The 12304-nt window shown below is 47.6% G+C and overlaps 1 protein-coding gene across 2 annotated transcripts in view; it reads left to right on the top strand.

Annotated features, from left to right (window-relative positions):
- The window catches only part of ANO8 (anoctamin 8), a 525215-nt gene that overhangs the window by 415194 nt on the left and 97717 nt on the right, over positions 1-12304 (top strand). For both annotated transcript variants that reach the window (XM_069648985.1, XM_069648993.1), the window contains exons 9-10: positions 8912-9064; positions 10116-10242. In XM_069648985.1, the coding sequence (XP_069505086.1) occupies positions 8912-9064; positions 10116-10242 (280 nt within the window). The remainder of the gene's footprint in view (positions 1-8911; positions 9065-10115; positions 10243-12304) is intronic.

Here is a 12304-nt window from a genome sequence, read left to right as displayed (position 1 = left end):
CGTCAAAGCAGGTGCCACTGAAACCTTCCCCTACCCCCTTAAGCACTCCCTTGTGCACCCCCTCCTTAAGAAGCCCTCTGCCAATCCTTCATCTCCGATAAACTATTGCCCGATCTCCATCACCCCTTTCCTGGGCGAACTCCTGGAAAAGCTCGCCATTCCCCAGCTTAATCGACATACTTAATCTGTTGGTTGTCTCCATGACCACCTTTCTGACTTCAGAGCTGCCAGAAGCACGGAAACTGCTCTTTTGAACACCCATGAAGACTTGCTTTCTAATCTAGACTCTAACCTTCCTTCTGTCCTCATTCTCCTTGATCTATCCTCTGCTTTCGACAAAGTCAACCACACCATCCTGCTCAATCTGTTCTTTTCTGGCACCGTGCACCTGGCCACCCTCTGTCCGCTTGGCCCAGGAACCTGCTCACCCTGCCACCCTAGCGCACTGCCTCCGGGCCACCCCTTGCACTGGGGTCTCTATCTGTACCCATACAGTCCCCCCTTTTTTCTTCCTGCACTTATCAGACCTACCCGGTCTGCTGCCTTAAACCCAGCATTTGCTGGCTGCACTACCACTGTTTGTTGCCTTTATTATTTATTTATTTGATATAATTTATCTGTTTCTCCTTTGCTCCTCACTTTCCACTTCTCCTCCCTCCCATGCACTTGTACGTTCTCAGTGTCACTGGGCCTAGTAAGATCGTTGTTTTGTTCTCCCCTATTCCCCTCCCTTGCCTTGTCACGCTCTGAAACACTTTGTGTAAGAGCACGATATAAATAAAATATCATCGATCATCTCAGTGACAACCTGGGTATCTCTGGACAGGCCCTCGCCTGGTTGACCTCCTTTCTCTCGGATCGACCTTCCCAGGTCCAACTTGGGTATTTCTCTCTCTCTCTCTCTCTCTCGCTCTACATGTGATGTCCCCCAGGGGCCTAACCTCTCTCCCTGGCTCTTTAACCACTACCTGGCACCTCTGGCCCACCGCATCTCTACCTTCTGTTCTAACTTTCAGTGTTATGCAGATGACACCGAGCTCTCCTTCAAGCTCACCTCTGCCTCCTCTACTCCTTCTCTCATACCTGACCGTCTGTCTGCAATTTAGAAATGGTGTGCTTACAATGATCCCTGCCTTAATGCCAGTAAGATTGAGATCCTCCTCATCAGGACAACTTCTCCCGCCTTCCCTCTCTCACTCTGGCTGCCCACCCTGGGCCCTCTGTCTGCACCATCCTGTGAGGCTAAGGACCTTGGTGTCATCTTCGACTCCACCCTCTCCTTCTCTCTTCACATCTCTAAGAAGTCACACTATCAGCTGCACCTCCTCAGAGGTATTCTTCCTTTTCTCACTTTCCCCCAGAAGCTCACTGTCTACACAGCCCTGGTTCTCTCTAGGCTGGACTACTGATGCAGCCCCTTACTAAATCTGCCTGCCTCTACTCTTCGCCCTCTACAACTAATCCAGAACAGCACTGCAAGACTTGTCCTTGGCTTCAAGCCCAGGGATCGTATCTCTCCAGCCCTGAATCTCTCCACTGGTTCCCTGTGGCTGCAAGGATCAAGTTCAAGAACCTCTGCATCATCCACAATGCTTTCTGGGACCAGGGACCACACTAGATCCAACTTTCTCTTCCAAAGCATCTTCCTTCTCAAGCCCCCGCTCATCTACCTCCAACTCTGTGAGGGGCAGACACCTCTCCAGGCAGAGTGGGGGATAGATCCTTGTCCTCGGCTGGGGCCTGCCTTTGAAACAGTCTCCCTGCCTCTCTCAAACTTGAGCAGGACAACCTAAGGTTCAGGAAGCAAGTCAAGACCTTCCTTTTTGCTTCCGCTTACTCTCTCCCTCTCCCTTGCTGATGTCCCTGGCCACCAAACTGAACTTAGGGGACCAGGCTCCTTCACAACCAGTTGCCCTTGCACTACCTCCAGGCCTCCCAACCACTTAGGGACTGTATCTGCAACCCTAAAGTTCCCTGTCACGCTGCACTTATAAGCCACCTCCCTGGCAGCACTTATGAATTCCTTGGCACTCTCCCCTCCTTCTCCCCCCAGGCACTTCTCCCCCTTCCTCCCTCTCACACTTGCGCGATCTGAATGACACAAGTCCTAGTAAGATAGTTGTTTTGTCCTCCTTTCGTTGTTTTGTCACGCCTAGAAACAATTGTGTACATGCGCGTTATAAATGACTTATCATATACTATAAGTGGATGAGAACTCCTGTTTGAGATGTGTGATCATGGATGTGGAGAGTGGATTGGTTTACTCCCACGTCTCTCTCTGGCCTCTGCAAAGAAGATCAAGTCCATCTGTGAGCTGGGTCCTGTTACTCATTTTCCCAAAAATATTTTCTCCATTAGCAGCCGATTTGGCCAACTGTACCCTTTAAATAATATGGTGCCAGGATTCGTGGAAAAGACCCTTGTAAGATCACCCACAAACATAACTGAGATGTGTCGCCTGGTCTTTAGGTTTCCCTTTCTCTAGATAATTAAGAAGCCGGTCAATCACAAGATTGCCTTAAGGACCAATTCCTTAGTTGATGCTGCATACTTTGGTTTGCAAGTTGCTCCTAGGACTACAATTCTCTTTGTATGGAGCTTGTGTGGTTCCCTTCATTGTAGGGATCTTGGTCCTTCTATTGATCCTTTCTCTGGCCTTCGATTGATCGTGGAGCAGCTTTGACATCTGTAGATCTTGGTACGGGCAAAGGGGACTGCGTTCCATTGAGTCTTTGTCCCTATAGGGTACCTCATGGAGTAGCCATTGCATCACTCTAGGGCCTCTTCCTTGGGGCTACCAGTGGTCTGCTATATGAATATATTGCTGGGTGAACCCTGACGTTCAGAGCGCAAGACGTCAAAGAGCGATTACATCAATTTACATAGAGTGCTAAATAGAACAAGGAATAGACTCTCAGCACATGTATTTAGGGTGATGCTGATATGGGTAGAACAACACATTTATAGTCGTGCCAAACCAGTGCAGATAGACAATGCTTCTGCTGTCCCCATTGCTACAGCAGGCAGTGCTAGGTTGAGAAAGTCATAGAATCCGAATGCATAGTATGGAGTACCTGCAATGAGTCCATGGTGCACAGATGTACATTACTGTGCGCCTTAGTTTTCCTTAAAGTAAGTTTGTTTTCATTTTTATTCTTAATCCGCTTTTTAATTAATTGCGTGTTAATTAAGGTAAAGCACCCTTGCATTTCTTCAGCACACCCTGTATGACCACATCTCCATTGAGATCAGGTTTGGGGTCTTCGTGCAAATCCCAGGCTCGGTAGTAGCCTGTGTCCTGCCAAGAAATTCCTCAATTTGCCTGCTTTGTACATAGGCCTATGATATTGATAACAACATAGGAGGTTGGCAACAGTATTTGGGAAGGTATATTCACTATTTTACCCTTTGTAATTGAAGAAAAATGTAGATTTTAAAACAGGGTTTTATAAACTGCTCAGTACCCCACTAACTGAAAGCCCAACTGGTTCCATAGTAACTTCTTTTCTTGTTTAATGGTCTGCTTTTATAGCCGTTCTGATTGCTGCCTGAGTCAATAGCAATTTTTCATTTAAGCTATTAATTGCATTAGACAACGAATAGTAAACAGAATGCTTCTGAATTTCAGTAAATGTTTTTATGTTTTTATTTTGACAAATGTGTTTTAAGTTAATGATTACGTAGCTGACACAAGTTTCACTCTTTCAAGAATATTTAATACCATAAAAAGCAACATTAAATATGTGTGTAATGTAAAGAAAAAACGAATATTTCTATGTACAAGTGTAAGCCCAATGCAATCTGTATTAATTAGTTACTTCATTCCTTCGTGTGTTTACTGCATGTAATCCACGTGTAAGGCTGTCACTGCAGTACTTGCATCCTTGCCCCTCTGACAGACACCCAAGACCTCTAAGGGGCAGGCACAAGAGTGTTCATACTGTTACAACTCCGACATACCTACAGAACCACCAAAGGGGTAATTATAGGAATACTCTTACCCCCCTGCCCCCCACTTCGACCCTTACAGATACACAGGACAACTGGAGGGTACACACGGGCCCTACTCATGCCAGGACCACCACAAGGAAAAAAGGGTTTCCAACCCCACTTCTGACACTCTTTCTCGTGAGGCTGACACTCTAGAAGAGCAAGTTAAGCCTCCTAGCCATATGCGCACATGCAGCAAGGAAATCAAAGCCTCGCCCTTTAAAAGAATAATACTGCAACATTTCAAGGGACCAGACGAGCGGAGAAATACATTTTCTTCCTCAGCGCTGCGGCATGGGAAACATTCCACATTGGGCGGCCGAGGGAATCATTCCACATTAGGAACTCCTGTGGGTACAGAGTTTAGCCTGAACGTAGAAGTAGTTCAGGTGCACTGCACGAGGCGTAGAGTAAACTGACTCAGTTCTGCTTGCAGTTTCCCTGCAACAAAGATATTCTAATGATAACAGACAGCTTCACCTATCCACCAGAGGCCTCCCTGACTTCAAATGCATATGCTGATAGAATCAGGCATCCATATTGGCACAGGCAAGAGTAAGAGAAGTAGACACCACACATAATGCCCTCACTAAACCCAAGATGGTAGAAGGAACTTACTTCATTTCATGCCATCCTCCTTCCAAACCATCTGACCACCATCACGTGGTGGAGACACATGAGAACACAACATTTTATAAATTGGAATCCTCAATGTTCTTAGGAGCCACTATCAAAAGAAGCCTGTTCAGTCTGGCAGTGTGGGAGTTCGGGTAGGAGTTGACGTAAGGAGTTTGGCAGAGAGTGGCAAGAGAGAGAGGACAATAGAGAGGCGAGCAGGAGAAGAGAACTGAAAGTTGGAGGCACAGCCTGGATGAGGTTGGAGTAAGAAAGCCTATCATTAGGAGAAGAGCTGGTTGGGTGTGGAGGAGGAGGACCATCAGAGAAAGAGAGGGTGTTAAGGGCATTGGAGGAAGAGGGCGTGTCATCTGTGGACAAAATTTGAGGTTGTAGCAAGTGAGAGGTTGGAAAGAGAATTCTACATCATGGAGACGAGGGGTTGTCATCAAGACAAAGAGTTGTGAGGATGTTGGAGGAGAATCAATGTCATCTAGAGATGGAGAGTGTGGGAGGTTGGAGGAGAGGAACCATCCAGAGATCAACAGACCATGACTGGGAAGGAGTTACAAATCATTAACACCAGTGATAAAGGTAAGAACTAGATGGGGAGTTATAGCCTGAAGAGGTGGTTCCCCCACCAGAAAGATAGATCAGAGAGGTTCCAGGAGACCTGGATAATCCAGGGCAGAGTCTGGAACTAATTGGAGGAGGTCTGAGATGGTGAAATCCCACCCCAGATCAAGAAACTTTACATAGGCATGAATAGAGTTGGGATGGGTACCCTCTGAGCAGGGACTTTGTCAGCAGACAGGGAATTCCCTTAACCAAATCTGAGACCTGCAGGAATTAAACAAAGCAAAAACGGTACAACCACCCCCTCACCCTCCTGGAGGAGTTCATGCTTTTTTCAAATCCGGGAAATATGGGAACTGACCATCATATGATTTTTGACAAGGGTTTGGTAATCCTACGAAACCTGCAGCTCAAAGACCAGGGTCGTCAATTGAACATTCAAGTGGGGCAAGAACAAGCAGAGCCCCAGAAACCAGCGAGCCACAGCCCCAGAACCAGAGAGTTCTTTTACTTTTCTTTTTTTTTTCTTGTACTTTCACTGAGGGAATAATTGGAGAATAAAGATAAGTTTTTCTTTTGATACAACCCTCTGGAGACCTTTTCCCCTCTTGTGAAATGAAGATTTCAATAGTGTGTAAGATTTGAAGATCCCAGGGGGACTCTAAAAGGGGTCTCCATTGAAGTAAGCTAATTTTTTACATTGTTTGACACTCCCTTACCTTGTTTTATAAATCGAGGTAAGGGAGTGTTAAACAATGTAAAAATCCAACACTTGACTTGCCGAAAACACTTTGTTCCCTCTAAAACCACTGAAGCTCCTTTGGGATGGACTCTCTCCAAGTCTGATGTGTTGCTAGCATAGATCGCCATGATCGAATGTTATTGGAAGTATGCTAGGCACACAGGTTAATGAGATTCCTATTTCCTATGGTGATTTCGATACATGTTAGTATCAATGTGGCAGTGATGATACCTTTGTTCGTACTGATATGCCATATTGGAAGGTTTTCATGTGTAGCCCGATCATTGGGAGCAATGTGTTTGCTTGTGTGACAAGTAATTGGTTCATGCAAGTGCAGTAGAAATTATTCTTTCTATTTTCATTTTCCTATGCTCACCACATGACATACTCATAGGTGCGTGCCCCCCCATTATATTTGTTGGGATCTGTCAGTTGGAGTACATGATGCAGCTCCAGAAGGGGGAGAGCCAAACCTTCCACCTGCCATGGCCAGTCTAATTAACTAACAAAGGCTCCATGGATCCACCCTGTCCTTTTGTTGAACTCTGTAGCTGTTGGCACCATTAGCATACTAATCAGAGTTGAGGCTAACAAAGGAGACAGGCAATCCCAACACCCTTTCATATGCACTGTTGCAACCTGAAACCAGCTCCTGCCCTCTGTAACGGTTGACAGTGAAATGTCAGCTCTGGGACTGCATGTTTAAAGTAGTCATCCCCACAGGGGTACCCCATTTAGAAGGTATGAGTATATGGTTTGAAGGAGCCAGAAAGTCTGGTCTCATCTGAGCTTCTAGGGAGATCTGCCGCTTTATTAAGGAACTACAGAGAGCTCCATTAACCAGAGGGACCCTTTGATCCACAACAGACAGAAAGATGGGTGGGTCTTAGTATTACAGGTTTTCACCCTTTACCTTTTCTGTTGCAAAGCATTCTGGTTATGACCTCACACATACAGGAGATTGTTGGTGGGACCCATGATTCCTTCATTACGGTAGGGTTAGCATACACCAATTCCTGTGATCCAATTGGCTATAAAAGAGGGCTGAGCCCCTCTTTTGGCAGGTCAGCGGATGACTTCACCAGAAGTAAAAAAGAACAACTCATCCTTGGACCCTGGCTGAAGGTACAGTCTGCCTTCCATCTTCCATCAGTGAAGGAAGCCCAGGACCTCCAAAAGGTGAAAGCAAGATCCTCCCCTAAACATCTCCCAGGTAACAGGGGGAGATACTGGATCCAGAGGACCCACCAGCAGCTCCAGAACCGGTACCCAGCCAGCACACAGCGTGCCCAGCTAGGCTTTGCAGCAAGCTGCCTAGGTGGGACGTACCAGAGAGTCTCTGAACCAAACCAAAGACTAGGCAGCTGCCTGCAACACTACTCAGCTTGGGGCCGTCCGCCATACAGGATGACCCAAGCCCAGTGAAGAAGCTAGGAGGAGTGTTTCGACAAGCATCTACCGACGTCCGCCTTAAAAGACATTATCAAGCCAATCGAGAACCTCAAGATGCAACCGCCTGCACCACTGGCTGTGGTTATGCTGCAGTCGCTAAAGCTGTCCGAGACGCATCGACCAGTGCTTCAGAACAGCCGACAGCACTGAGACAACAATTGCTGACAAGACGCTGTGTAAGCCAGTCTGCAGCGGTCCGTCCAGCTTTGCTTGCAGAATTGCCTGCCGCCTGATACCCGCATATGTCTCCCATCTTAAACTCTGTTGCAGAAGCTGCAAAGCACCCTAAAACTGACTGAAACCTGTCAAGCAACATGAACTCTTACATCATAAGCTGCATTGTGGTTCTGTCACCCTGGTCCTTCTCCGAAGGCCCCTGTGACATTTTACAACCCATTGCTCCCTTTGTTGAAACCAAGTATCCTTGAACTATTGTGATTAATTACTGTAACAACTACCCTCCTGTCAGTATCCAGAGTGCATCCCTTTTCTTTCTTTGAAACTGTCTGTCCTATTCATTCCTATATAGGGTGGGTTGTATTTTGTAGTGTGATAAAACTGTCTGTTGTAATGATAATAAAGTAGTTTTTCTTATACAACCTTGACTGGACAGTCCCTTTTATCATTGGGTATTAATTGTATTTTTGCGGTGTTGCAAGTAACCAACGATCCACGGCCTTTCAGAGATAAGCTTGCCGTTCCGTCCATATTACCAAAATTGGACAAGGAGATTTAAAATGTGCTTGTGTTTCCAATCTGTTCCGATCCTTTCTGGAGTACTAGAGGTGTGGGACTGATTGATGGTTTAGAAACCGATATTCATCCCTGGACCACTGGTGCCCCAGAAGTTGATTTGTCACACATGTCTATTCACTAGTTCACTCCCCTGCGCAGAGAATGTTCCACTCGTTAAGCCTGCACCTTTCAACCGTGGAATCCCTCGGATTATCCTGGGATGAGTGCACTAAGCATTTGGGAGTGGATCTTTTCATCTAAACCCAAGTACCAAATGCATTTTTGACTACTCTTTTAGTGGGATTGTTCCATGCTTGTGGTGAATGGGTTGGTAGTGAGTTAAATGTATTAAAAAGCCTTTCCAAGAATGCAACTCAAAATGCCCCCTGACAGAGTGTTCCATAGCATCAGTCCAAATACTGCATTACTTCTGTTTCTTGTCAAATGATAGTTCCTGCCTGACATCCAGCAGATTAAAATTCATAATTTCCTGATTGCTAGATATCTGTCCGACGTCGCAAGCAGTAATGGGCCGGCTTTGAGATGCACATTTGCAATGGTCTCAAGTTATTCCTTATCCAAAGAAAATAGCTTGCCTGCCTTAATACTTCTGTACTCAGTCCTGCATTTATAATAGGAAAACCATACCTAAAAATATAAGAATGCAAACACCTGGCATGCGCTAGCTTAGGATCACTAATGTTTGTTGGCGTTCTCCTTGCAGATTGTTTCATTTGTCAGTGTCCAGGTCTGATGAGCAGGCAGGAATTCCTTCTTTCATCTTGGCTTGTTTTATTCTAGGGCGTCAAGAGGACCAGCCCCGTCACCAATTCGGAGGAGTTTTACTACCCGCCTTGGAAGCGCGTCCTGTTCCAGTACTTGGTCAGCCTGCCCATCTGCCTCTTCTGCCTCACCTTTGTCTTCCTAGTCATGCTGGGCTGTTTTGAACTTCAGGTCAGTGGAAGTGATCAACTCTGGGTGGGGTCTCCCTACAGGTGCCCTGTCTATTCTGAAAGGTCTGTCTTATAAAGGCCCTTTGAGACCGCTCCAAGCTTCATAGGACTTTGACTGTCAGCAAGTTGGCCTCTAGAATCTTATTAGAGACTCAGTTCCAAGAACTGCCAGTTTATTTTCACAGTCCATGTCTGCTTCTCCCTTTCCCCTTGTACCTAAACTAGAACCAGCAAAGACCTTAGCACCCTCCAGTCCAGCTCAAGGACCCCCTACCCTAAGTCTGATTAACACGTTACTTAGGTAAAGTAACATGGTACTCAGTCACTTTGATCACCTCTAAAGGAAGGAAGTGATGCTGATTTTCTTCACGCGCTTGCCTTTGTGGCTCTCAGGGATCGATTTTCAGATTGAGTGGGAGATGGTGTTATATGCCCTGCCTTCCTCTCCAAATATCCAAGCAAATGGTCTTTGTATAGGCATTGATAATCTAGAAGGGGTGGTTAATTTTAAATGTGTTACCTAGTCCAGTAAGGTTTAAGTGGTCACTTTCCCTGTACAATAATGTCCAACAATAAGGGATAACCTATAGCCATTTCTACTTGCGTGATCTAGTACGCATTAGATCACACCACTTGGCCACAGGGGCCTGCAGCGAACCCCAGGACGTCTAGGGTAGGGGAGGTGGGTTCTAGTTCGTTTGTCATGGCCTGTTGACCAAAAGACCCAGTTTTAATCCTATGTCATTCACATGCTATTGTCATTGGCAATTGACTTAATCGCGTTGTGCTTCTGCTCCCTTAACGATACACATTGGGAGCACTTGGATTCAGACTTAAATAATGCATTCAGAGCTGGATAAAGCTTTGTGTACTTGTCAGATGGTGACTCCCACAAAAGCACTCTCCAAACCATATCCTACAATAGTCAGTCCTGTTGCTTGATGGCCGTCTAGTGCCACAGCAACATACAGATTAAACCACAGTCCCTTTCTCCTTTGCATTCACACTAATCTATTGTGTTTGTTTCCCCTCCTGCTGTTGGATTTGAACAGGAATTTGCCCTGAGCATCAAGGAGCTGCCACGCATTGTGCGCTTCCTCCCCAAGATCATCCTGGCTGTATTCGTTGCCACCTGCGATGATGTGTACCGGAAGATTGCGTACTGGCTCAACGACATGGGTAGGATGTTGCAGGTCATGGTTCTCGACTAATAGAATTGCAAATAAAACAAGAATTGAAAAATCCAATAGTTTTGGCATTGGGTAATGAGAAGAATTTTTGTGCTCACACAGTTAGGATAAGGGCGTTTAGGAGGAGACACTTTATAGAGAGCAGCAGAGACTGGGCAGGAGAGGCATTTTACCCTCAAACCATACAAGATCCTCGCAACACGCCCCTGCTTGCCTGCTTGCTGGTCTACTGATCCCTTGCTATGTGAACCCTTCCTTCATGCTTCAAATTTGCCACTGTTGGGGTGGGGAAAGCGTGGCCAAGATGGCAGTGGTGAGGGAGTGTTCCTGGTGAGCTCCAGGTTCAAGGATGTGGGCAAGCTGATCCCCGGTGGTCAGTCAGCATTGTGTGCCAATTGATAAGTTGGGGAAAGGCTCTGGAGCATGGCAGTGGTACCAGGAGGGGGCGAGGAGCGACCGAACCTCGTGAGGGGCAGTGCTGACCTGTGAGATGCTGCCGAGCACAGCGCTTCCTGCTGCAGGAGTGAACGCTGGAGAGGCGAGTGCAGCAGATGTGGGAGAAGGAGCAGTGAGCCGGCGCTCCCCTCCCGACTTACCCATGAGATGTACGAGGCTCCTGGTGTCACAGGCCCTCATTACGACCCTGGCGGAAAGCGACTGACCGGAGCGCCACAGCGTAAATAGCGTTTCCGCCATTGCACGAAGGAGCAAAGTGCGGCCCATTCCGACCCATCGGGCACGAGCACCACGCCACGGCGGAAGTGCAAAGTCCGCGATGGCGGAAATGACCCCAAAACGGCCCACACCGCCGCCGTACGGCGCCCTAGGTGCAATACCGCCACCCCTCTCAGCGGTCACCGCAGTGTGCGCCTACCGGAAAGTACGGTGACCGGAAATATACGGAAACGGAAGTTAAAACATGGGCCCGGAACGGGAAACATCCCGGCGTACACCTATAAAAACACTAAAACCACACAACCACTAAAATCACTACCCTGAAACACACCCCAACCCGTCAACTACCCTAGCGAAACCAAGAAAAATGGGAAAAGTAGCGAAGAAAGCGTGCGACCGCAAGCGGCAGGTCCACTTCTCCCGTGAGGAACTCACCGTGCTAACAGAGACCCTCCAGGAGAATGCTGCCGTCGTCTTCTGCACGCAAATGACCAGGACGGCACTTGCAAACAAGAAGGCCATATGGGCTCTGGTGGCACAGCGGGTAAGTGCGGTGGGGACCGCACCCCGCACCCCACAGCAATGCCGCAAGCGATGGGACGACCTGCGGATACGCGTCCGCAGCATACTCTCTGCCAACCGCAACATTGCCACAGCCACCGGGGGAGGTCCTGAATCACCCATCAAGTTGACCCCCTGGGAAGAAATCTGTGCCTCCACCATCGGAATGGAGAGCATAGAGGGAGTCGGAGGGATGGAGAAAGGAGTGCAGACATCCGAAGATTCAGGTAGGTGGGCCAGATAAAACAATGCAAAATCCACACAGTCCATCCATGTGAAGTACCATGCGTCCACATAGTGCAACAGAAACACATGTCCAGGAGAACGTCCACACACATCGGCCTGATAGCGCACGTTAAAACCCACAATAAATACATAAATAATTAAAAACCCCTAATACACGCACTACACGTGCAGCAGGCACACCCTAACTGCAGGCTGCCAAACAACTGCACCCTCACTCCACACACAAATCAAAGCACCTCCAAGGCCCCGACCCAAATCACCCTCAGGTACCACCCCAAAGCATGTGATACAATGCCATTCCAATTCCCACAGACCCATCAATAACCCTCGCCCTCCTTTACTCCACCACAGGGTCCGATCCAAACGACGAGCTACAGGACACCCCTACCAGCACACCTGCAAAGAGGGCCAAGACCAACGGCCAGAGACCCTCCACCTCAGCTGCACGCATCAAGACACGGCAGCAGCACAAATCAGGTGGCAGCACAGAGGAGGGAACATCAACAGGCACCCCAGCAGCCAGCATGCCCACAACACCACCACCACAGGTCCCCCCAATGGATGCCACA

The sequence above is a fragment of the Ambystoma mexicanum genome, chromosome 1p, assembly GCF_040938575.1.
Source record: "Ambystoma mexicanum isolate Mex_15411 chromosome 1p, UKY_AmexF1_1, whole genome shotgun sequence".
Taxonomy (NCBI): domain Eukaryota; kingdom Metazoa; phylum Chordata; class Amphibia; order Caudata; family Ambystomatidae; genus Ambystoma; species Ambystoma mexicanum.
This window is presented reverse-complemented; position numbering and strand designations above follow the sequence as displayed.